The following is a 27500-nucleotide window of genomic DNA, read 5'->3' as shown; positions in this document are numbered from 1 at the left end:
TTAGCCCGATGAAGTAGAGCTGAATGTGTGTGCTAAGCACACACATTCAGCACTGCTTCATCACGCCAATACAATGCATTAGCCAGTGCTGATTGGCCAGAGTACGGAATTCGGCCAATCAGCGCTGGCTCTGCTGGAGGAGGCGGAGTCTAAGATCGCTCCACACCAGTCTCCATTCAGGTCCGACCTTAGACTCCACCTCCTCCAGCAGAGCCAGCGCTGATTGGCCGAATTCCGTACTCTGGCCAATCAGCACTGGCTAATGCATTGTATTGGCTTGATGAAGCAGTGCTGAATGTGTGTGCTTAGCACACACATTCAGCTCTACTTCATCGGGCTAATAGAATGCATTGGCCAATCAGCGCTGGCCAATGCATTCTATTAGCGTGAACTGAGTTTGCACAGGGGTTCTAGTGCACCCTCGGCTCTGCTACATCAGATTGCTACATCTGATGTAGCAGTGCCGAGTGTGCATCAGATGTGTAGTTGAGCAAAACTGACTCAGCACTGCTAAGTCTGCATTCGCATAGGAATGCATTGGCCAGCCTTCGGCCAATCAGCGCTGGCTCTGCCGGAGGAGGCGGAGTCTAAGGTCGGACCTGAATGGAGACTGGTGTGGAGCTATCTTAGACTCCGCCTCCTCCAGCAGAGCCAGCGCTGATTGGTCGAGTTCCGTACTCTGGCCAATCAGCACTGGCCAATGCATTTCTATGGGGAAAAGTTAGCTTGCGAAAATCGCAAACTGACAGGGATTTCCATGAAATAAAGTGACTTTTATGCCCCCAGACATGCTTCCCCTGCTGTCCCAGTGTCATTCCAGGGTGTTGGTATCATTTCCTGGGGTGTCATAGTGGACTTGGTGACCCTCCAGACACGAATTTGGGTTTCCCCCTTAACGAGTTTATGTTCCCCATAGACTATAATGGGGTTCGAAACCCATTCGAACACTCGAACAGTGAGCGGCTGTTCGAATCGAATTTCGAACCTCGAACATTTTAGTGTTCGCTCATCTCTACTAGGAACCTATCTATAAAACAGTGTAGAACACTGTCAGGGCTCCTAGGAACCTATCTATAAAACATAGTGCAAAACACTGTCAGGGCTCCTAGGAACCTATCTATAAAACATAGTGTAGAACACTCTTAGGGCTTCTGGGAACCTTTCTATAAAACATAGTGTAGAAGACTCTCAAGGCTCATAGGAACCTATTTATAAAACATAGTGTAGAACACTCTCAGGGCTCCTAGGAACCTATCTATAAAACATAGTGTAGAACACTGTCAGGGCTCCTAGGAACCTATCTATAAAACATAGTGTAGAACATTGTCAGGGCTCCTAGGAACCTATCTATAAAACATAGTGTAGAACATTGTCAGGGCTCCTAGGAACCTATCTATAAAACAGTGTAGAACACTCTCAGGGCTCCTAGGAATCTATCTATAAAACATAGTGTAGAACACTGTCAGGGCTCGTAGGAACCTATCTATAAAACATAGTGTAGAACACTGTCAGGGCTCCTAGGAACCTGTCTATAAAACATAGTGTAGAACACTGTCAGGGCTCCTAGGAACCTATCTATAAAACATAGTGTAGAACACTGTCAGGGCTCCTAGGAACCTATCTATAAAACATAGTGTAGAACACTGTCAGGGCTCCTAGGAACCTATCTATAAATCATAGTGTAGAATACTCTTAGGGCTCCTAGGAACCTATCTATAAGACATAGTGAAATTCTGAAATTTCCCCAATGTGGGACTATTAAAGGATTATCTTATCTATAAAACATAGTGTAGAACATGATATACATAATTTGCATTGGGGCATAGGGACTTCATGTTACGTCTCTGAGGTGGTCCCTTTGTTACCTACTAAATCTAGATATTACTGGTCATTGTAGTCTTGCCTGTGCTGACAATAAGGTGATGGCTGCGGCGACCTTTTATCAAATAAAATTTCCTACACTTTTTGTAATTTTTTAGAAGATCTTTAATAACCTGCAATAATACAATGTTATCTCAACAAACACGTCATAAATACCGTCAATATTCTATTTATTTGAGGTTTTGAGGCAATATCTCAATGGTCATCTGATTCCACATGTCTCAAGGGAGAACATGTTCGTTGTATGCGGCATCAAATAATCACAATCTTTTTAATAAATACGTTTGTAAACCTGTCCTGCCATGGAATTTTATGAAAAAGTTGTAAAAAAAAAACAACCCTTTTTTTCGGTCAACATAGTCAATAGTCTTTTCCATCCACCCTACATGATGCAATGGAGATCAGCAGGGCTGGAGTTCGCTTCCTAGTTTCCTCTTCTGATTTCCGCTGGTTAGTAGGAAATCCATATATACCAGCGTTTTACCCAGATCTGTGTTTATCCTCCTTCCGATATTTTGGTTGGTTGTATTGGGAACCTCATCAGAAAAAATTGGCACCTTGTCAGGTAACTGCTCTACTTCTTTCTTATTGCCCTGAAACAGAAGCAACATAGAAGTGAATCGGAGACTGTATAATACCGTATAATGCTCTGGTTATAGAATTTGTGAATTTAGGATATTTATTTTATATTATAGTACCGGAGTACGAAAAACTTTAAAATTAGGTTTACTTTTTGTAGAGCTTGAGCTAGGTAATCTATTGGAAGACCAGGGATATGTACTTATGTCATGATGCATAGGGCCCTTCTCAATTTTTTACTTTTTGCATACCAAATTTTCAGATACCCCACTGCCCCGTATAAAAGGGGTCTCAAACTCAGACAGCAAATGGGTTGCACATAGAAAAAGAAAATACATTTCCCAGGCTACATTCTTTTCAAATTCTATACAATGCAAATTTATTTTTAAATATCCCCATTAGTGACCCTGTACAGTTTGATGTCCCTCAGCAGTGACCTTGACCAGATTAATGTCCCCCCACCAGTGGCCCCATATAACTTAATACCCCCCCCCCACCACCACCACCACCAGAGTAGCCAGGTCCCTGTCCATAAAAGAAGCATGCGTGGTGCAAAACTGAAAAAAGTCGCAATTTTTTGTTCACATAGAAAACTGTCATACAAGGAATAAAACAATCTGTCCCTATTATATCTGACACCACAGAATCAGCTTTTTGTTGGGGGACACTTCCAATAAAACAGTATTGTCCAAAGCTGACATTACCTTCATGATCACAAAATCCCACCTAAATCAATCAAAAGGCAAAAGAAAACACTGGAGGGGCTAAAATCTGGAGGGGCTACATACTGGAGGGGCTAAATATTGGAGTGGCTACATATTGGAGGTCCTACATACTGAAGGGGTTACGTACTGAAGGGGCTACATACTGGAGGGACTACATACTGAAGGGGCTACATATTGGAGGGGTTACACATTGAAGGGACTACAGACTGGAGGGGCTACATACTGGAGGGAATACGTACTGGAGGGACTACATACTGGAGGGGCTACATACTGGAGGGGCTACATACTGGAGGGAATACGTACTGGAGGGACTACATACTGGAGGGACTTCCTACTGGAGGAGGCTACAGACTGGAGGGGCTACATACTGGAGGGGCTACATACTGGAGGGGCTACATACTGGAGGGAATACGTACTGGAGGAGGCTACATACTGGAGGGGCTACATACTGGAGGGGCTACATACTGGAGGGAATACGTACTGGAGGGACTACATACTGGAGGGACTTCCTACTGGAGGAGGCTACATACTGGAGGGGCTACATACTGGAGGTCCTACATACTGGAGGGACTATATACTGGAGAGGCCTCATATTGGAGGGGCTTCATACTGGGCCGTCTACTACCAAAGACTCTCTGCCCACATCCCAGACTTCATATCTGCAGATAAGAAGAGGAAACTCTACATCCTACTGGGAGAATAAGAGGCCACTGTGGAGATCGCTGCCCAATACGTGTCCAGCTGTCACCAAACAAGAGGAAGATGAGATTCCACGGACTGTTATACCCCAAACCACCCACCCCGCGGTCACCAACTAAGAGGAAGATGAGACTCCATGGACTGTTATACCCCAAATCAGCCACCCCCTTACCCCATACTCTCCCCCTCGACTCCAACTCAACCCCCCCCCCATACACACACACACTGTACTAGCTTTGGCAATGCCAAATATCCATTCGGACGTGCCAATAAATCCTATTTGATTTGATACTGGAGGGGTTACATACTGGAGGGACTTCCTACTGGAGGGGGCTACATACTGGATGGACTACATACTGGAGGGGCTACATACTGGAGGGACTTCCTACTGGAGGGACTATATACTGGAAAGGCCTCGTATTGGAGGGGCTACATACTGGAGGGAATACGTACTGAGCAGGGGTGAACCTGCCCCTTTCACCGCCTGAGGCGAACGACAGAAAGCCGCCCCCCCCCGAGAGGAGGGGTTGGAGCGGAGGGGGCATGGCGGTGTGGGGCTAAGCGAATGGGGCGTGGCTTAGCGGCGTTCGCAGGCAGAGAGCAGGCACGGAGAGGACCTGCTCTCTGCCTGAGTGTAAGGGGAGGCTGCTGGAGCAGCGCTGCTCCAGTGGCCTCCCCAATCCACCAGTCGGTGCTAAGCCAATCCAGGACAGCTTGTCCTGGACTGGCTTAGGTAAGCAAAAATGCCGCCCTCCCTGGCGTCCTGGCATAGCGCCGCCTGAAGTGATCGCTTCAGGTCGCCTCATGGGAGGTGCGGCGCTGGTACTGAGGGACTATATACTGGAGGGGCTACGTATTGGAGGGGCTACATACAGGAGGGAATATGTACTGGAGGCACATGTACAATAATGTGGTTCTCATAGGACCTTCACGCTCCTTGCAAATAACAACAATCTCTAGTGTAATGTTCTTGTTTAGGTTCTGGTTGGTTTTATAACATGAAGTCAATATTTCTTACCAGTGAATCGTATTCCTTCAGGAAACTCCAGTTTTCATGCCTGTGAGTGAAGAAAAAAACCCTTCCAATTAGGATTGTTCTATTATTAGAGTATATTGTGCGCTTTGTACGTCTACGGTCCATTCTTTATAATTATGGCTTGTGGATGAGCAGAGGTGTGAACATTTCGGTAACTGTGACATATAATTTCAGCTCCTGTCTATTGATGGGTCTGAAAATCTTCTTTTTGTCCACAGAATAATATGGATTGCTGTTGACAAAATAAGTATGGAGGGTTTTTTCACAAAAAAAGAAATGTGCTCCTTTGTTGGCATTGTCAGTTTTTATTATTTTGTCCAGTACGTCTTGGATGGACAAGAATGATATACCGCTACATGTATAAGGAACTTAACAATAGGCCTTTAACTATAATCCCTTTAACTTGCCACAAATTATATGTTATGTTTGTCAATGGTCTTGGGAAGCCAAATTTGGCCAAGTTGTCTTTTGTTTTCCATTCCTTTCAAACAAATGTCTTGGAGCTTTTCAGATGTCTTGGAAACCTCCTTGCCCTCAGTGCCTGGGTGTATTGCAGGAATTGACGGATCATCTGGGCTTAGTAATATATTCATGTCTTCTCGGGGCAGACTATAAATATACCTCTCATCATTTTTACATGAAAGGATTTCTATCCATTGATCAGCAGAACCTGCCTCGGGTGAAGATTCCTTTCAAGTCTTCATTCAGTCCTATATCATACTGTAAGACCCTGTTTAACCCTTGAAGGACATAGGGTAGTTTGCATGTTAATGCTCAGCGACTTTTTGCATATTTTTATTCATAACTTTTTTATTTTTCTGTCCACATAGCTATGTGAGGGCTTATTTTTTGTATGACAAGTTGTATTTTCGTTTGGCACCTCAAAATCTTTTGGTTAACGTTTATTGGGGATCCGTGTGAAAACCCCACAATTCTATCATTATTATTATTATTATTATTTATTTATATAGCACCATTAATTCCATGGTGCTTTACATTTGGGGGTTACATACAATACACAGAATATACAGGTAGATATAATACTAACAATGACTGACTGGCACAGTGGGGTAGAGGGCCCTGCCCGCGAGGGCTTACAATCTATGGGGGAAGGGGATAGAGACAGAAGGAGAGGGGGAGACTGTACAGATGGCAGTGCGGTGATAGTGTTATTGGAGGTTGTAGGCCTTCCTGAATAGATGAGTCTTCAGGGCCTTCTTGAAGCCTGTGATTGTGGGGGTCAGTCTATGTGTCGTGGTAAGGAGTTCCAGAGTATGGGGGATGCACGGGAGAAATCTTGGAGTCGGTTGTGTGAGGAGCGGATGAGGGCAGAGCGGAGTAGGAGGTCCTTGGAGGATCTGAGGTTACGTGTGGGCAGGTAGCGGGAGATGAGGTCAGAGATATATGGAGGGGACAGGGTGTGGATGGCTTTGTATGTTAGCGTTAGTAGCTTGAACTCAATTCGCTGGGCTATAGGTAGCCAGTGGAGGGACTGGCAGAGGGGAGCAGCTGATGAAGATCGGGGGTAAGGTGGATTAAGCGAGCAGCGCAGTTTAGGGTGGACTGGAGGGGGGCGAGGGTGTTAGCTGGGAGTCCATGGAGAAGGGTGTTGCAGTAGTCTAGGCGGGAGATTATGAGGGCCTGGACGAGCATCTTGGTCGTTTCCTGGGTGAGGAAGGGGCGAATTCGGTGGATGTTCTTGAGTTGGAGGCGGCAGGAGGTGTTGAGGGCTTGAATATGTGGCTTGAAGGATAGTTCAGAGTCCAGGGTTACCCCAAGGCATCGGGCCTGTGGGACAGGGGTAATTGTCGTTCCATTAACTTTGATAGATGGGTCAGGTGGTGGGGCCATACAGGATGGGCTGAAGATGATAAACTCTGTTTTCTCCATGTTGAGTTTGAGAAAGCGGGAGGAGAGGAAGGAGGCTACGGCTGCTAAACAATCTGGAATTCTGGCCAGCAGGGAGGTAATGTCTGGTCCAGAGATGTAGATTTGGGTGTCGTCGGCATAGCAATGGTACTGAAAGCCATGAGATTCTATGAGTTGGCCCAGGCCAAGGGTGTAGATGGAGAACAGGAGGGGTCCTAGGACGGAGCCCTGGGGGACACCTACAGAGAGAGGGCGAGGTGAGGAGGTGGTGTGCGAGTGGGAGACGCTGAATGTGCGGTCGGTGAGGTATGAGGAGATCCAGGAAAGGGCCAGGTCTGAAATACCAAGGGATGAGAGAATTTCTAACAGGAGAGAGTGGTCAACTGTGTCAAAGGCAGAGGAGAGGTCGAGGAGGAGGACAGAGTAATGGCGCTTGGCTTTGGCGGTTAGCAGGTCATTGGTGACTTTTGTTAGGGCAGTTTCAGTGGAGTGCCGGGGTCTGAAGCCTGACTGAAGTCTGTCAAAAAAAGAACAACCCAAATGATCACAGAGGATCAAAAAACTGCGCTTAACCTGAAGTAACAATGAAAAAATTTTAATTGACACACTAGAAAATTACACATGACGCTGATTTTGCAGCGTTTCGGGGTGATTCCCCTTTTTCAAGTGTTACACACAGAGCAAGGTTGAACCTTAAAGAGGACCTTTCACCACTTTTGGGCACATGCAGTGTTATATACTGCCAGAAAGCCGACAGTGCGCTGAGTTCTGTGCACTGTCGGCTTTCCCGATCTGTGCCCGGTGTGAAGAGCTTACGGTGCCGGTACCGTAGTGCTCTATGGTCAGAAGGGCGTTTCTGACCATTAGCCAGAGACGTCCTTCTGCCTCGAGGCGCCTATCACGCTGTGCTGTGGAGCCGGGAGGAATGCCCCCTCCCTCTGCTCACAGCGCTCGTCCATAGACGAGTATTATCAGGAGAGGGAGGGGGCGTTCCTCCCCGCTCCACAGTACTGCACGATTGGCGCCGCGAGGCAGAAGGACGTCTCTGGCTAATGGTCAGAAACGCCCTTCTGACCATAGAGCACTACGGTACCGGCACCGTAAGCTCTTTACACCGGGCACAGATCGGGAAAGCCGACAGTGCGCTGAACTCAGCGCACTGTCGGCTTTCTGGCAGTATATAACACTGCATGTGTCCAAAAGTGGTGAAAGGTCCTCTTTAAAACAAGAACACACAGAAAAACATAAAATTACCAGCATGTATATATAAATAGAATATCCAAGTAACTTAATAAAAAAAAACATTAAAAGAATAAATAAAATAGAATTGGGTCGAGCACGCAGGAGGTGAGGTGGGATTTGGAGATAAGGGAGGAGAGTTTTTCGTCAGTTATGGAGGAGAAGCAGGTCAGGGATGAGGAACAGTAAGTAGTTGGGTAGAGGGGTTGTCGGGGGAGTAGGGTGAGACTGTCTCTGATGGTGTCAATTTTAGTTTTAAAGTAAGAGGCAAAGTCGTCAACTGAGATAAGTGATGTTGGAGGGGGGGTGGGAGGACGGAGAAGGGAGTTGAAGGTGGAGAATAGCTGTTTGGGGTTGCGAGAGAGTGAAGATATGAGTGTGGTGAAGTAGACCTGCTTTGCGGAGGTGAGTGCGTTCTTAAATGAGAGAACTGCTTCTTTGTACCTGAGGAAATCCTCCTTGGAGTGGCTTTTCTTCCAGAGGCGTTCTGCAACCCGCGAGGCACGTCTCAGTTTTTTAGTCAGGTCAGTGTGCCAGGGTTGTCTATTGATCGGTCGGGCTCTGGTGTATGTGTAGAGGGCTACAGAATCAAGGGCTGAGGTAATGGTGGTATTATAGAAGGCAGCAGCGGCATCTGTGTCCTGGAGTGAGGAGATGTCAGCGAGTGGTAGGAGAGAGTCTGAGAGGGTGCAGGTGTCAAGGCGGTTGAGGTTTCTGCGGGGGCGTGTTGGTTTAGAGGTTGGGGTGTCTATTGGAGAGGAGAGGGCAGAGAATGTCAGCAGGTTGTGGTCCGAGAGTGTGGATGGAGAGTTAGAGAGGTTGCATATGGAGCAGAGGCGGGTGAATATTAGGTCTAGTGTGCCCCCCTTTATGTGGGTGGCAGAGGAGGACCATTGGGAGAGACCAAAGGAGGCGGTGAGGGACAGGAGACTGGAGGCGGAAGGGTGGTCTGTGTTAATGGGGATGTTGAAGTCGCCCATGATGATGGTGGGGGTGTCTGTGGAGAGGAAGTGTGTGAGCCAGGTGGTGAAGTGGTCGATCATAATTTTTTGCATTTTGCTTTTATGGCATGCACTCTGTATTAATAATGACATGCCAGCTTTGTCCGGCGGGTCATTACGATTACACTGTATTTCTATTGGTTTTATTACATTTTACCAATTTTACAAATAAAATGGCACTTTTTGGAATTGAACGATTTTCCCGGGGTCACCGTATTCTGTCGCCTATAACTTTTTTGACGGAGATATGATATGTCAGGGCTCTTTATTTGCAGGACAACCTGTACTTTTTATTGGTACCAATGTTTGGTATGTATGACTTCGATCACTTTTTATTGCTATTTGTTGAGGAACGCGAGGTGACCAAAACACGCTAATTTGTGCATTGCGGTATATTTTTTTAACAGTGTTCATCGTACGGGATAAATAATGCTATTATTGGATAGTGGAGTCTTATACGCTTATGGGGATACCCAACATGCTTGTTTAATTTTTTTTGTATACATTATGGGTTTTTTTAAATTAAAAGTTTTTTTTTACTTTTTATTATTTGCTTATTTTGATTATTATTATTTTTTTTTACTTTTCACCTGTCCCATAAGGGGACTTGAACGGGGAATTTTGATCCCCAGTGCAATGTCCGATAATACATATTCCCTGTCGTCCCACCAGTGTAGGGTCGGACTGGGGTGTCTAGGGCCCACCAGTGGAATTAGTTTTAGGGCCCACCGCCAGGACCCTGCAAATCAGCGGTACCGAGACACAACGGCTAAATGTAATAACATGTCAGGAGCCATGCTGCTCACGCACTATACCATGGGCACCACTGCACTACCTAAACCTACTGCTACACTTTGTATGGCAAGTGAACAGTGCGGCTCTCAGAAATGTTACTATTACCTGTAGCCACGCTGTCCTGGTAGAGCTGATCTGCAGAGGTCCTGGCTGTTGTATCATCACAGATGTAATATTGATGGTCTATCCTAAGGACAGACCATCAATATTAGAAACATGGATAAATCCTTTAAAGTGGTTGTCCAGGAATTGGAGCAACTCATGTGCCAGGCGGGAGGTGTAAAATAAAAAACAAATAAAATAGCATACTCACCTGTCTCCATTGTCCGCCGCCAGTGTCCGTTCAGTCTCGTGCTGGCGCATCCTTGCTGGGAGTCCAGCATGTCATGTGATCGCTGAGACCAATTAGGTACAGGATTTCCAGAAATGAGTTGCTGCCATGAGACTGAACAGATACAGGCGGGGGACAACGGGGTGCTGGGGACAGGTCAGTATACTTTTTTTTACACCTCTCTGGTGGCCGCTACAGTGATAACTCCTGTTTATAGACAACCTCTTTTAAGGGGTTGTCTGGGCCAAATCTTGTATGGCCTCTTCACTGCTCCCCATCATACAGTGGCCTCTTCACTGGTCCCCCATAATGTATGGGGAATAGTGATGGGGCCATTATATTGTGTGGGAGCAGTGATGGGGTAACATCCTGTGCAGAAAGGGGATATTAAACTGTATGGGACATATTAAAGGGGTTGTCCAGGGTTAAACTTTTTTATGGCCTATGCTCAGTATAGGTCATAAATACCTGAAACCCCACATTGCAGAAACGCAACATCTTTGGCTACTACAGAAAAAAAAAAAGTGTTTTACAGAATCAACAAAGTGAATGAAATTTACCTCATCCACACATTGCAGGAAAAAATAAGATGTGGAACAGCCGCAAACTCTAAAATGCATGCGCTTCAAAAAACATGGCTGGTTACTTTCAGCTATGCAATCGGGAGAAGTGAGAGGATTACAAGTGGCCATTTGCTAATGCTGAAGCTTTACCTGGTGTCCTCCTATATATATAGTTTCCCTATATATCGGGGGGGCACCATGTACAGCTTCTGCATCAGCTAATGGGGGCCCCTGTGTGTTGAGGCAAATGCATTGCTCAGGATCCTGTTCGGGCCCCTGAACAATGCATCTGCCGTGGGTAAATGAGGAATTAACAGTTGGGGGTTGGGGCCCATCGGGGGATTCACCAGTTCCCTGGTAGGCCAGTCCGACCCTGGTTGTGGATAAGAAGTATAGTTATGTGCATTACAGTTTAGCAATTCCATGTGCCTCATATTAATAGCAGTTAACCTCATCATGTCCCTAACGTTAACCCCTGTGCTTTACATAAGGATTACTGATGTGAGATATATGGAGGTAATAATTAAGCATGTTCATCATTGAGGAATTTCATTAGTGCCCTCGTATGTCTCACATATCAGTAAGCCTTATGTGAGGTATACAGGGGTTAATATGAGGGACATGATGGGGTTAACTGCTATTAATGTGAGGCACATGGAGTTACTGAAACTAAATTAATAACCCCAAATGCCTGACATTAATAGGAATAGTAACCCCAACATGTACCTGTGTGTTTTCTTTTTTACTTTCACTCTCCTCTCCTCAGGGAGACTATGCAGGATGCAGAGCAGGAGCTCAGCTGTAGCAGCAGTGTACACTTAGTCTGAGGTGAGCAAGGCTTCAGACAGCACCCGCAGACCTTGTTGAACTGGAGGTGAGGCTGGGGCTACAACATCATACAGCAGCTCATATAGAATCCACCACGGAGTTCCTGCTTGCACGGCCGCTGTGCAGCTACAAGTGACTACACAGCCCAGCGGCCCCTGCACAGTGAGTGACCCGACTGTAAGTGAGAACAGACGGTCCATCATTCCATAAACATCATGGTGAAATATTAGGCAGCGCAGGGCGTCCCTTGAGCTGTGGGGGCCCTGGGCAATTGCTCAGTTTGCACCCCCCCTCTGCAAACAAGAAAAACAAAGGCAATCCCATCCACCTAACAAGAAGAGACTGAGGTGAAAGTTTGTGTGTTTGGATGTTTGTGGGTTGGATGTTTGTTCCTCAATCACAGCCAAACGGCTGAATGGATTTTGTTGAAATTTCACACACACCGACATATTGCCCAGGAATGAAGGATAGGCTACTCTAAACGTGGGTCACTCACCCCAAATTGCCATCGCGACCCTCAAAAGTTCACTCCGGCTCTGTTGTAGGTGCTGGCCAGTGCAGGTCTTTCCACGCACCTCCTTTTGGTGCATGGCAGGGTGTGGGCTGGCTATGGAGCCAGCGCTGCTGCACCATACGTTGCCGGCAAAGTGTGGGCGGGGCGATTGACTGGGGAGACGGTAGTCAACATGACGGCAGCCAGCATGTTCCGCCCGCTGGCTACACAGGACCGCTAATGCCGGCAGATGTTGCGGCCTACACAGCATGCACAAGGTGAGTCCAGCGGGGTGAGGGGTGGCCGGTGTCCGCAACGAGCGTCCCCATTAACCCTAACGGCGCCTCAGTCACAGCCAAGGCGCCATATCCTCCACCGGCGCGTGGGCGTTGCGATGTTCCTTCTCTGCTATGTTCCTTCTCCGCGTCGGCACCCGGACCAAGCGCCGGCATCACGTTGTCTTTTGCTCCTGCTGCAGCCTATGCTACGTAGCCTGCAATAGAAGCGCTGGTATAGCATAAGGTTTCTGCAACATCGCTACGCTCCTGCCCTGCATGAAGCCAGCAACGGCAGGAGCGATGCTGCTATTCCGCCCCTCCCCCCCGGAATAGCAACATCGCTCCTGCTGCTGCTGGCTTCATGCAGGGCAGGAGTGTAGCGATGTTGCAGGCACCTGTGCCGGTGTCTAACCCTCCCCAGCATCCGCCTCTCTATTACAGCGGATGCCGGGTCTGTATTGGCATTGTGAAGGCTGGAGAACTGACTGGTCTCACCATCTATGAGCACGCACGCAGGGCCAGCGGCATCTCGCCGCTGACTTTGCATATGTAACCCCGCCCACCAATGACGCAACAAAGCAGGAAGACAGAAGATTTTACAGCAGCGAAGACTGGTGAGTATGCGACGTGGGAATACCCCTTTAACTTCCTCTATTAGTTAAAATAAGTCCACAATAACTTGCCTGCAACTTCCACCTGACTCCTCAACCGCAACAGAAGAAGTCATTTGACACCTTAAATGGACACAACCGCCACCAAACTGATTAGGAATACACTAGCCTCTAGAAGCCTTATATACTACAAGTCCCCATACTACCTGCCCGACAATACCAAGCTATGAATGTTGCTGAAGATGCAAGTAAAGTGATATGGCTGTAGTCAGAAACTAGTAAAGAGAAATAGACTATAATACTAAAATTTCCATAAACCAGTATACATGGGGATATTGCCATACCACAAACATGTCATTGCCAACCATTTCCGCACATAAGTATATACTTCCCACTTATGAGTTGTGAGGTCCCACTTATGGTGGTAACTGTATACACATGATACAGATGTATATACCATGTACAAGATAACACCTCTTCAAGGAATATCTCTCCCACTAAAAACTAGAACTGTCGATTTACAAACATTGGCAACCCTATACCCACTGATACTGCAAGGAAAGACAGAGAGTATAAAGAAGGGAAGAGAGAAGTACTTGTGGTGCGGCTTCTCCAGATACTACAGCAACCCCAGGGCACTTACTGTAGTGAAATAACCCTCCATTATTGTTTGATGGGTCACAACCACATCAACAGCAAAACAAGCCATTGAATGATGCTTAGCATGATGAGAAGAAGCCCATGATCCGCTTGAGATACAGTAGTCTCTGAAGGCAGCGAGAGACCCTGTAATCTCATCTCTCAATCTTTTTCAGAGCACTTGATGACCTTTACCCTTAGCCGCATGCACCGACCCAAGGGCACCAAGACTGAAAGTAGAAAAGCTGAAATTCTCGTCTTTGCTGAACATGGACCAGCACCATCCTGATACTGCCTGTTCTGCATGGAAGAGCGGGGAGGGGGGCATAGGCCTATATAACTCCTGCACACAGAGCATGGGGTTAACATGGTAAGCAGTGCTGGGCTCCAATCACTAGCTGGCTGCGATAGACACTCTACTGCAGCTATGGTGGTATCAAACTGTTGGCAACTTTAAGAGAAACATGAGTTGGTCAATATAAGCGGTCATATATCTTCACTAAGAAAAGTACAAATCATCAGAAAGGGTCCTTGAAGCTATAGATTTTTAGCAAAACATGCCCCTTTTTTTTTTTTAAATAAAATATTTTTCTCTCTCTCCAGCTGCAACCAGCCCCAGCTCGGAGGGCTCAATTTAGTGCACAGGTATGTGAACATTGACAGCCATGATCCTAGGGACTTACCCTAACAGGGTCTTCTTAAATTTAATTAGTTTGCCATATCCAGGGGGTCCATAACTCTGATGGTTACCCCTCCACACCAGGGGGCCATACCTCCAATGGTCACCCCTCCACACCAGGGGGCCATACCTCCAATGGTCACCCCTCCACACCAGGGGGCCATACCTCCGATGGTCACCCCTCCACACCAGGGGGCCATACCTCCGATGGTCACCCCTCTACACCAGGGGGCCATACCTCCAATGGTCACCCCTCTACACCAGGGGGCCATACTTTTGATGGTCACCCCTCCACACCGTGAGGCCATACCTCCGATGGTCACCCCTCTACACCAGGGGGCCATACCTCCGATGGTCACCCCTCCACACCAGGGGGCCATACCTCCGATGGTTACCCCTCCACACCAGGGGGCCATACCTCCGATGGTTACCCCTCCACACCAGGGGGCCAAGGTGGTTGCCCATTACTGGCCAAATTATAAGTAACTTCAATGACCCATTAATAAACATATTTAATGTCAATAGTACAAATTATAATGCAGAACAATAGCTATAGTTTAGGATTATATTTAAACTAAAGTATTAAGAAAACACAATAGTAGATAACTATATTACATTTTGTTAAACATGTTTGAACAAGAAGTGGCAAAAAAACCCCAAAAAAGTGTTAGTGTATCGCAAACAACCTGTTACACAGTGGCTTGGAAGCACTTGTATGCGTTCCAATCCTAAGCAATCATGTCATTAAGGGTTGCATGATAAGGCCAGTGACAAAGTAACAAAGTAAAACACTGGCCTAAAAATGCGAGACCCAGATACACAGGGTCCATATCCCATCACATAGTATATGCCATAGTAATGGGACCGGCTGCATTATATGATGTAACATAACATAGTGGTGATCCATATACATATCTGGATACAGACACCAGCTACATGAAGACTAAGAAATACAATAATCTGGTGCAGTATTTGTTTGATATCCATTATCTAAATGTGTTCGGCCCTAATACGGAGGTCATAAATAGATCATTAGACGCCAAATAAAGGAATAATAACACAAGCTCTTAACTTTTCCGGATACAAACCCCTTCCTCTTAAGGGGGAGGTCCTTGGAGCTACAAAAATCTGTCCGCCAATCTGTTCCATCACGCCAAATTACCCCCAGCCGCAAGCACTGGCTCAGGGGCACCATAACACCCAGAATGGCAGTTTTCCATATATAATAACCCACTCCCTGGGACACCCCCCAGCAGGAGCCCAAAGACCAGCCAGACCAAGATAAATAATCCTAGGGGAAACTAACCACCATGTTTCCCACCATTTACAATTTCAACCAGCTCCAAGAACTCCCTACCAATTAAAAATAACCTGTATACAATATAGCCAGTATATACAGTATCACCTGTATACAGTATAGCCAGTATATACAGTATGACCTGTATACAGCCCTGAGAAATTACATAGAAATGATTAACTTTAAATTATCCCCAGCATGGTCAGTATTAGCAGAGCTGGAGGTATATACAGGGAGTATCAGTGCGGCCTCCATTACCCTCACTACACTGTACCAGGCTGTCCCTCTCTCACCACAGGACCTCCATTACATGTGTCCTCTCAGCTCCACCATAGACAGACCCTCAGTCCCCAGTACTCATGAACAGTCTGTATTATATAGTAGTATATATGAGATATCAGCCATGTCTGCAGTGTCTATGGTAAATACATGAGGGGACTCTGTGACTGTATATAACCTGAGGTAATACTGTAGTATATATCATATATCAGCCGTGTCTCCAGTGTGTGGTAAATACATGAGGGGACTCTGTGACTGCAGACATTTTGTGCTAATACTGCCTCATATACAGTATAGTTGGTGATACTACACTAGTAGTGCGGTGTAATATGAATGTGGTGACACCAGTCCTGTGTGAGGTGATAAACCCCAGTCTTATACTCCCTGATACAGCAGACATGCTTCATCCAGGTCTTGTGATGAGAAAGAGGATGAAGATGGAGGAGACAAGAAGTGACGTCTATTCCTAACTCCTCCCTCCCTACAGTAACACACTAAGCACTATATACTAAAGCTGAATATACACGGATATACTCTTATAGCTGAACCAGTCTGTATAAATCTACACAACTACTACATGAAGAAGAAACAGCAGGAGTTATTAGTTCCCCCATCCCAAAGTCATGTCCCCCTTTGCTGATGGCTCCGGGGGTGTCTTATTTACCAGGTGCCCCTTGGCATGGCAGAACTGAGGCATACCCAACTTTACAAATTAAAAAAGAGGCTAGCTTTCTCACCTTTTATACAGGTAACCCAGAATAAAGCTAGCAAGACAGAAAATCTTTAAGTAATGTGTTAATACACTGCCCTATATTTCATGAAGGAATGTTGTAAAATTATTCTGGTAGCCTAACCAATGAGAAAGGGCCAGTAAACCACCATGTGCAGAGAAATGCTAGAAAAGTGTCTGGCCATTAAAGGGTTAAATTTACATCACTGGTCAGCAGCCAATAGGATCGCTGGAAAAGAATTTGAAAAAAAACAACTGGCAGTTTTCCTCAGTTTGTTACAGAGCAACGCCGAGGTAAGATCTTCCCATCATCTGATAGGACTGACTCCGATTTATCTCCCATGGGGCCTCACTCACATTATCAGGAATCAGTGTTGCTTTAAATCAGCGCGCTGTACATAAAAGGTTGCTGATCCCTGACTTAGACATTGAACTTACATAACAGTCACCAGTATGCCTCTATTCTCCCCCTAGTGGTGGCTGCAGGCAGCTAGAATTTATAGTTTTATTCTGTGGTATTTCAGGGGATTGTGACCTCTGTGGGGGAGAAACTGTCTGACTGCTATAAAGCTTTTATAAGAAATGAGAGGGGTAACACCACTGGGATAGTATAGCAGTATTTCATTATACAGGGGGGCGACACCAGGACGTACACCCCCTATCTGTACATCGGAAAGCTGCAGTGTTTGAGACTTTATCACATCTGTGAGTTTGTTTTTGGGTTTACAGATTTTGCTACGGATTACAGTTATGGATCACAGATCAATGGAGGTCAGTGTCTTCATTATAACCTGATCCCTTGTCCTATTGTCCTCTGCTCCTTCCCTGATTCCTGATAAGTGACACTTACTGTATTCTCTTCTCCTTAGCACGTCTACCGCCGCCAGGAATGCATTTATGGACTCACACCCTTCTTAAGTGAGTATTTTCAACCCCATAATCTCATTGATGAAACTGAATGTTGTTTATTTATATGTTTTTATGCCCATCCCATAATCCAGCATATTTGATAATCCAGCACCTAACAGGCTGCATTGTTGGTGGATAAATGAATTTTACTGTATTTTTTTGGATATTATGATTACTGCTATGACCCCATTATTTATTTTTTCTCTCTTCAGATTATCCCTGCACCGTGGAAGAAAGAAACGCACAACTCCTCATCTACTCCGTCAAGTTCCTGCCGTTACCTATCTTCAATATGGAGGTTAGTGATTTCAAAACATGCTGAGCGGGACCAGTGCTGGGCTGGTGTAGGAGCCTTTTTTGCAGGTAGATTTGGAGGCGGATTCCGCATCAAAATCCGCCTGCAAAAAACTCTGTGTGAACATATTCTTACAGTGGGGAAAACTCCTTCTGTCTGTCCAGCACTAGTTTGCTGTAAGACTCCTGCAGTCTCTCTTCTCTCACCCCAACTATATCTGGTCTAGTCCTTCTGTCTGCCTGGAGCCCGTCCTGTGCCCCCTGGTTCACCACCTTACACATCACCAAAGCATCAATACTATGTAAATATAGATACTCGTAATACTAAGAAATGTATTTATCCTATATGCTTAGGATAGAGGATAAATACTGGATAGGTGGTGGTCTGACCGCTGAGACCCTCACTGATCCTGAGGACGGGGGTCTTTTTCCCTCTGTTGTGAATTCAGCCTGACTACAGCCAGCCTGAATATAGGAGTGTCACTTGGTGGATATACAAATCCTCGCTCCTATTCTCTTCAATGGGAGTGCCACAGATAGCTGAGTACTGTAGTTCGGCTATTTTTGGCGCTGCTATCCAAGTGAATAGGAGCGCAGGTTTGTATATCCACCAAGTGGTACTCCTATAGTCATGCTGGCTGCAGTCAGGCTGAATTCATAATGGAGATAATAATTACCATTACTCCTACCCGTCCTCAGAATCACTGGGGCTCTCTGCAGTCAGACCCCCAACAATTAGGTATTTATCCTTTATCCTAAGGGTAGAGGATAAATATTTCTCATGGCATAAACTCCTTTAGGCTAAGGCCCCATGTAGTGGGCCGCAGTGAAAAAGTGTTGTAGGAAAAACCGTGGCGGCAAGGTATCGCGGTTTTTCACACAGCACTTTTCACAGAATGCCAGCAGTTTTCCTCTGCGGGCTTTTCTGCATCAATTATACGTATAGGGAAACCATTTCCATAGGTATAATAGACATGCTGAGATTTCCAAAAACACAATGGTTTTGGAGATCACTGCATTTCTGCTTTGGGTAATTTTCTGCAATGTGTGGATGGAATTCACTAGAATCCCATTCACTTTGCAAGGACTGTAAAATATTGTGGTTTTTGCCACAACTTTTCCACTGCAGCAAACTACAGCATTTACACCACATGGGGCCCTAAATTGAGGCTCAATGCTGTGGAAACACAGCTTTTCTTTTGAGCCAAAGTCAGGAGTATATTTAACAGAAGAGTATTTTCCACTCCTTTTCAGGCCACTCTTTGGCTCAAAAAAAAAAAAGAAATTTCAGAAAAATCTGCAACAAAAAATGCAGCATTTCCATAATGTGGGCCTCAGCCTTATGTAAAAAGATGCCTCCTTGCTGCAAATAGTAGTAGGGGGTATAAAGAAAGAACCCCTTATTCAGAAAAAGTATGTTGTTAGTGTTATCTTGATGCCAGCTATTCATTTGAATTGCTGGGTGGTCCCTGTTTATTTGTATGTCAGGAGCTGCCCAGCAATTCTTATGAACAGCCCGCTCCTGCTCCCCCCTCCTCCCAACTAACGCTTCAATGGGATTGGGTTACTCCTGGTCACAATGACAGTACGGCACTTCAGTAGGTTAATTTTAATCTGTCTGACAGTAACAGCAGTCACCCAGCTAATGCAGGGATTCCTTTGTAGCTTTAGGAGTCACTAGTTAATACTGATGCATCTGCATGTCCCCTGTCAGAATGAACTACTGTAAGAAATCTTATGGTATGTTCATACAGAGAAATTTGGACCATATTCTGCTTCAAAATCACCTCCAAATTCCACCTGAAATCTGCCTCCCATTCATTTTAATGGGAGAAAGAAGCAGAAATTTTCTGGCAGCTGATTTTTTCCAGCTAGCAGTAAAAGGAAGCATCCGGCTTGTACCTCAGGTAGATTCTAAATGAGAGTCAGATTTTGGAGCTGTTTTTTGAAGCAGAATTTCAGAAACAGCCCCGAAAGAACTGCTTCAAATTCCAGCAGCAGATATTTTCTGGTTGACAAATTCAGCAGCAAATTTGTCAGTGTGAACATACCCTTAATGCTGCATAGGAATCCCTGCACTAGCTGTGTCACTGTCAATATGACTGCGAGTAACACAATTGCATTGAAGTGGGGGGTGGCAGGTGGAATTGACACACAGTTTTTTTTTCTCAGTGTCTCTCCATCCTTGAAAGACTGTGGATGTGTGAAAGGCCCCATTGACCATAATGGGTCTGTGTGCGGTCTTATTATTATTTTTTTTCCAAATGAACATTTGCGTAGTACAACATTACTAAATAACTTTACAGTGAAGCTGTCAGTAAGTTATAGTCTCCCCTCCACAGATTTCTGTCATGAGTTATAGTACATTTATTATGTGACTATAGGAGCATGTGATGCTAGTCGGATGTAAACTCAAATTTATTTGGGGAAGGGTATGGGGGTGACCTTTCTATAGTTTGCCTCAGGCAGCAGAGAGGCTAGATCAGTGATGGAGAACCTTTATGAGACCGAGTGCCCAAACTGCAACCCACAAAATTATCGCAAAGTGCCAACATGGTAATTTAACCTTAAAGGGGCTCTATCAGCAAAATCATGCTGACAGAGCCTGACATATGTATGAATAGCCTTTAAAAAGGCTATTCAGGCACCGTAAAAAAAAGTTATATTAACCCCCGCCCCCCCCCCCCCCCCCCCCCCCGTTTTAAAATAAAACCCTAATACAGAATGTGATAAACTTACCGAACGTGCACGGTGGGCGGGCATTCAGGGTGCGCCTTCTTCTTCATCCATGCCTCCACTTCCTCCGATGTCCTTGGGTCCCGTCCTCCTCCGGCGCTCGCGAACTGACATTTGCTATAAAAAATGGCCTGGGCGCATGTACAGTAGCATGCTGCTTCTACTACGGCTACTGCTCATGTGCCCAGGCCATTTTTTTTAACCAATGTCAGTTCGCGAGCGCCGGACGAGGACGGGACCCAAGGACATCGGAGGAAGAGGAGGCGTGGATGAAGACGGCGGACCCTGAATGCCCGCCCACCGTGCACGATGCGTAAGTAGATCACATTCTGTTTTAGGGTTTTATTTTAAAATGGGGGGGGGTAGTTTAATATAACTTTTACGGTGCCTGAATAGCCTTTTTAAAGGCTATTCACGCATATGTGGGGCTCTATCAGCATGATTTTGCTGATAGAGCCCCTTTAATACTGTGCGAATCCACAATTGCAGACAGTTATGGACCCACAAATCGCATGAATGGGGCTTTGCAGAGCTTTCAATAATACCAACAACTTTGTACTGTATTATGTAGTCCACAATAGCCTCCCACAGTATTATATGCTCCACAGTAGCCCCCCAGTATTATATGCTCCACAGTAGCCCCCCCATAGTATTATATGCTGTAAAGTAGCCCTGCGCACAGTATTATATACTCCACAGTAGCCTGCCCACAGTATTATATGCTCCAAAGTAGCCCCCCATGATATTATATGCTCTACAGTAGCCCCCCCCCCACAGTATTATATGCTCTACAGTAGCCCCCCCCCCCCCACAGTATTATATGCTCTACAGTAGCCCCCCCCCCCCCCACAGTATTATACATACCTCCCAACCGTCCCGATTTCCGCGAGACACTCACTGCTTTAAAGAGGACCTTTCATGGTCTGGGGCACAGGCAGTTGTATATACTGCTGGAAAGCCGGCAGTGCGCTGAATTCAGCGCACTGTCGGCTTTCCCGATCTGTGCCCCGGGTAAAGAGCTAGCGGTGCCAGTACCGTAGTTCTTTTCAGTCAGAAGGGCGTTCCTGACAGACAGTCAGTCAGGAACGTCCTTCTCCACAGCAGCGCCTATAGCGCTGTACAGTGTGAGCGGGGAGGAACGCCCCCAGCCTCTGCTCACAGTGCTCGTCCATAGATGAGTATTATCAGAAGGGAAGGGTTCCTCCCCGCTCATACAGCACAGCGCGATAGGCGCTGCTGTGGAGAAGGACCATCAGGAACGCCCTCCTGACTGTAAAGAGCTATGGTACCGGCACCGCTAGCCCTTTACCTGGGGCACAGATTGGGAAAGCCGACAGTGCGCTGAATTCAGCGCACTGCCGGCTTTCCAGCATTATATAGAACTGCCTGTGCCCCAGGATTATATTGTGTGGGAGCACATGAAAAATGACTGAGAATGGGTGGAGTCAACATAAAAGTGGGCTGAGCTTAATTTGCCCACATTTTGTCCCTCTTTCTGCTCTTCAAAAGTTGGGAGGTATGTATTATATGCTCTTCAGTAGGGCTCCCCCACCACACACACACAGTATTATATGCTCCTCAATACACCCCCCCTCCTCCCACACACACATAGTATTATACTTACCCATGAAGAGCCGCCAGGCATCCTCCTTCTTCTGACAGAAGGCGCTGATGACTTATGTCATCGCACTTGCGTCAGGTCAGAGAACACTCTCTGCAATCAGTGTAGACCGCAGTCGTGCAAACCGCAGCTTACACTGACAGCTTTCATCTGTATGTGAATTTACACATACAGCTGAAAGCAGAGATTGCTCACTAACAGGGAATCTGAACCAGATTCGCCGATAGTGAGCGATCCAGGCGACAGCGCACGTGCCAGCAGAGAGGGCTCTGCATGCCCTCATTGCCAGGTGTACCACAGGTTCGCCATCATAGGGTTAGGTTCACCCCTACTAAACTACTATGTTATCATTAGATTCACACATGTCCTTACTATAGATATAAAAGTTGTATAAGAAAGTCTCAATAGACAATTGACTTATTCTTTAGCGCCTCATGCCGACCAACCGTGAAGCCCAGAAGAAATATCTGCCTTTTCCGCTGGATGATGAAGAACCTGGACCGTGCCAAGAGAAGGAGGAAGAACCTGGGCCGTCCCAAGAGAAGGAGGAAGAACCTGGGCCATCCCAAGAGAAGGAGGAAGAACCTGGGCCATCCCAAGAGAAGAAGGAAGAACCTGGGCCATCCCAAGAGAAGGAGGAAGAACCTGGGCCATCCCAAGAGAAAGAGGAAGAATCTGGGCCATCCCAAGAGAAGAAGGAAGAGACAGAGAAGATACAAGAAAAGGCTCAAAAGTGTCAAGTGAAGAGGAAGCGAGTAGAGAAAGAAGAAAAGAAGACCCCTGAGGAGACCAGTGAAGAGGAAGAAGAGATGGCGAGGAAGAAGAAAAGGGAAGATGGAGAAACCAGCCAGACTCATCTATATGCCCTCCTCTGGTACATCCACATGATGCTTGGAGGAAAGAAAAACATCCTGTCCAATATTCTCCTCCATCCATGGTGCAGGTAAGGTATGGGAGTCCCAAGCTGTTATAACATCAGCAGCAGATATAATAGTATTAATAGTAATTATATTAATTGCCATAGAATATTAATAATAGTAAAAGTAGTATAATAATAATCTTAGAAAAAAATAGTATAAAATAATATTAATATCAAGGTTACTTAGTTATTAATTAGAATAGGAATCAGCAGGCTTGATCCAAGGTCCTAGGACCGATCGCCTTTTCCCGGGGTCAAGAAGGAATTTTCCCCCTGTGACATGAATTGGCCGAATGTGTCCAGGGGTTTTCGCCTTCTTTTGGATCAACAGCTTTAGGGATAGGGATGTATTTTATATTTATAGCACTATATCAATAGAATTATTAGTAATAATGATAATACATAATATAAAGATAGCTATGATAATATTAGCGAAAATAACATAGTAACAGTTACTAATAAGAAAGTACTAATAATAATTGACTTAATATATGATATTTAATACGTCCTTGATAGGACTTAGTAGGTTTGATCCGGGGTCCTCGGACTGATCGCCTTTTCCCGGGGTTGAGAAGGAATTTTCCCCCTAGGACACGAATTGGCCAAATGTGTCCAGGGGTTTTCGCCTTCTTCTGGATCAACAGCTTTAGGGATAGGGATGTAGTTTAGCATTCAGAGAAGAATTATAAAAGAAATATTAGTAATGATAGTATTATTATATATAATAATCCAAAAAATTAATTAAAAAACATTATAGCATTATTTAGGGTAATATAATTGTTAGAAATAAATTATTTCTTATTAGTGTAACTATGTGTCGTCTCCTTTTGTTCCCAACAAACATTTCACATATATGTTATACATTTTCACGGTCCCTAGGAGCAGCATAGTATGGGGACAGGTCCTTAGAGTTATGAGTCCGGTGTATTCATGAGGGGCACGCTCCTCCCCACCCTCCTCGCAATGCTGGACGGGATGTTCTGTATGTAGATATATAGCAGCCAGCCATCAGTCACCACTAAGAGGGGCAGAAAAGGAGGGACGGGAGTGTTCTCCTCATGTATACGCCAGACTGCAGTGTTCAGACATTTGTGCTGTCTCTCCATTCATTGTGTGTGACAGTGATCAGAAACCTGCAGCTGTTGTGAAACTACACTCAGGGCCGGTTTTAGACAAAATGGGGCCCTGGGCAAAATTAAAAGTGGGGCCCCACCTACTACATATTGATATTGTTAATTCGATGGTGTATACTAGAGTGTTCCCAAGGTCTTTAAGGCCAGGGCCCCACATTGCGAAAACACACCATTTTGGCCACAGCAAAAACATTGCAGCAAAAAAACGCGGCGTTTTACAGTACCTACAAAGTGGAGGAGATTCTGGCTAATCCCATACACACATTGCACAAAAATGCATCAAAATCTGCAAAAAAAATCTGATTTTCCGTAATGACACACAGAGTTTATGGCGGCTGAAGAAAATGCCAGCAAACTGTACAAAATGTCGTATTTTAATCTCATCCACAGCAGGTTAATTTTAGCTGTGGGGTCGCGAGCACTACCACATGTATTTAATAGGGGGAGAAACTGCAGAGATAAAGGCAGCAAAAGCTCAATGAAAAACACTGTGGCGAAAAAAAACTGTGTTTTTGCTGCTTTTTTTTCTCCAGTGTTGTTTTTGCAGCGTTTTGCTGTACTTGACCTAATCCTTAGGCTAAAACCCCACAGGTCGTCCCGCAGCAAAAAAGCGCTGTGGGAATAACTGCGGCAGCAATACATCGCGGTTCTTCCTGCAGCACTTTAGACGGAAAGTTTGCAGAGTTTTCCTCTGCAAACTTTCTCTTACAATTATACCTATGGGGGAACTGCCGGTGTTTCCGTAGGTATAATTGACATGCTGCAATTTCCAAAATCACACCACGTCATGGACAGGGAAGAAAGCAGCGATCAATCGCTACAGCAGATAGGATTACAAGTGGTCATTAGCTAATGCTGAAGCTTTACCTGGTGTCCTCCTATATATATATACTTTCCCTATATATCGGGGGGGGGGGGGGGGGGGGCACCATGTACAGCTTTCTGCATCAGCTAATGGGGGCCCCTGTGTGTTGAGGAAAATGCATTGCTCAGGATCCCGTTCAGGCCCCTGAACAATGTATCTGCCGTGGCTAAATGAGGAATTAACAGTCGGGGGTCGGGGCCGACAGGGGGATTCACCGGTTCCCCGGTGGACCAGTCCGACCCTGGGGCCATTATATTAAATGTAATAGCACTGGGGTAGCCGATATACTATATGTAGAGTCATTGAGGGGCCATTCAACTGATTGCGGAGGTCACTATATTACATGTGGGGGCCCAGAGGGGGACATTATACTACATGTGGTAGCATTGAAGGGGCCATTATACTGAGTGTAGAGTCCATTATACTATATGTGGGGGGCATTGATGGGGCATTGCATAACTGTTACTTGAGGCTCCAGATGAAGGCTTAATTTATTAACATTAATAAGTGATCACTACTTTCGGGATATTTGGATGGGTCTTTTTCTCACTAGGAGGTACTTCACTTGAAACGGTTGAGAAACAATGTTCGAAAGCATAAAGGCTTGATCTTCTGGACATTTAAAGACATCCCTATACCAAAGATCAACTTTATGCCAATGATCTCAAATTGAATTTTCTGTGCCAACTGTATAGCAAGATCTTAAACTCCAGTAGATGGCAGTGAGTGTGTTGCACTTTACTCCTTTCATCCATGGCATTTTCATTAAGTAAACGCCTGCAGAGCACTGTACAACGTCAGACAATCTTCAGCGCCACCCACTGAAATAAAAGGAATTACAAAATTCAGCTTTTAAGTGGTTTGAAGAAAAAGCACAAACCACAGGACTGCAGAAGAGGGATTATGGAGAATTATATTCATTTGGGAAAAACAAAGTAAAGCCCTTTTCATTCTTAAAGTGGACCTATCACCAGGTCTAAAAAGCCCAATCACATACACCATCTGTAAACTATAGGATTATAGTGTTTTACTTATCCATATCTGTACAGCCATTCCAAAGCTATAAGCCCTTTTTGGTATTGATGCAAATTAGGGTATAGTAGCCAAGTGGGAGGTACACTGCATGACATACGACACATAGAGACCCCTCCCCCAAAAAACCACAGTGTTACTGCCTACTTGGCTTTTATACCCGAATTTGCATACATATTAAAAGGGCTTTTATCTTTGGAATGGCTGAACGGATTAGGGTAAACAATACACCAAAATGATCAGGGTGACAGCACTTCTCAGCCAATCAATAGAGGAAGGTGGAGAGGTGTGACCAGTGGCACGATACAGGGAGCTTTGTGCCACTGTTGGGACTAAGGGAGAACAAATTATCTACATAATCATCCATTCCCTGTCATCCCACCAGCGGCACAAGGCTCCCCGTATTGTGCCGCTGTTGGGACTAAGGGAAAACAGATTATCTACATAATCATCCAGTATTGCAGCACATCACACATAAGCTCACTATATGTATTGGGCACAGGCAGTCAAAAATTTGCACATTTTTAAAACCGTCATATTTTCTGCATGTTTTTGTTATCATAAATTTGGGGAAATCTCATTTAATTTGCTCTAACTGTAAAAGGGAGCGTTTTAGTTCTATAACTAGGAGGACTCCGATTCTAGGAAAGCTGGGTGGCCTTCCTTGTTACGAGTCAGGCTGAAATCATTCATGGCTGTTTTTTGCGCTTTTATGGATTCAGATTAAAAAAACCAAAACTGCATCAAAACCGAATGTTTCCAGTCTAATGGGGGTCTTAGATCAAGTTCACACAATCGTACTTTTAGTTCATCGTTGCGGATCAAAATACAGACACAGGCATTTGTATGGGCCCAGACACACGAGCGTATTTTGAGGCCGTATACAAGAACTGCTACTTATGAAGCATGTCCGATTTTTGCCCACATTGAAGTGTAGGGGAACGTATAAGTCTTTTTGTGGATAACATGCGGACATATTATTTTGCGGATTGCAGATCAGACACTAAAAACCACTACGGTCACCCAACTTTCCCAGGATCAGTCAGAACTTCTGAATGACTAAATAGATAAATCAGAATTGTAATCTCACCATTGTTTTTCACCTCGTCTCTCGGCTTCTACAAACTCTCTCCAGACGTGGTCCTTTCTGACGGCGTCTCCCCACGACTGCTTTTCCTTTTCCCTATCAGACAGTGAGGTTATTTGTCGCGTCCCCGGATGCGTCTTATTTAAAGAGACGGAGGACACGGACGTCATTTTTGTGGTAGTTCTATCTGGCATCCTGTACCCGGCGGAGGTGGCCCTCCTGATCTGTCTGCTGCCCATCTTCAGGACTATATTCAGCTCTTCTATGAAGAAATCACCTACAGACAAAGTTCTTGAAGAGTTCCTTGAAGACGGTCGGACTGTATGTGTGGGGCAGCGAGTCGCCAGGCGGA

The 27500-nt window shown here is 45.5% G+C and overlaps 1 protein-coding gene across 1 annotated transcript; it reads right to left on the bottom strand.

The window, feature by feature from the left end:
• Positions 1 to 2034: 2034 nt before the first annotated feature.
• On the bottom strand, positions 2035 to 27500 carry CIMIP5 (ciliary microtubule inner protein 5). Its single transcript, XM_075269159.1, has 3 exons — positions 27152 to 27500; positions 4903 to 4942; positions 2035 to 2474 (listed from the first exon to the last, which is right to left on the bottom strand). The coding sequence occupies exons 1-3, from the start codon at positions 27385 to 27387 to the stop codon at positions 2283 to 2285; spliced, it is 468 nt and encodes a 155-aa protein (XP_075125260.1). The 5' UTR covers positions 27388 to 27500; the 3' UTR covers positions 2035 to 2282.

Source organism: Leptodactylus fuscus, chromosome 3 (assembly GCF_031893055.1).
Source record: "Leptodactylus fuscus isolate aLepFus1 chromosome 3, aLepFus1.hap2, whole genome shotgun sequence".
Taxonomy (NCBI): Eukaryota; Metazoa; Chordata; class Amphibia; order Anura; family Leptodactylidae; genus Leptodactylus; species Leptodactylus fuscus.
Note: the sequence above shows the minus strand (reverse complement) of the source record. Positions and strands in the feature narration are given on the sequence as shown.

What these genes read in the sequence shown, in the direction of transcription:
- CIMIP5 (XM_075269159.1), bottom strand. Translation starts at nt 27,387, where the DNA reads ATGGGCAGCAGACAGATCAGGAGGGCCACCTCCGCCGGGTACAGGATG. An exon ending in AGACGAGGTGAAAAACAATG is followed by an intron (nt 4,943 to 27,151) that starts GTGAGATTACAA and finishes CTTCACTCACAG; the next exon opens with GCATGAAAACTGGAGTTTCC. An exon ending in TGAAGGAATACGATTCACTG is followed by an intron (nt 2,475 to 4,902) that starts GTAAGAAATATT and finishes CTTCTGTTTCAG; the next exon opens with GGCAATAAGAAAGAAGTAGA.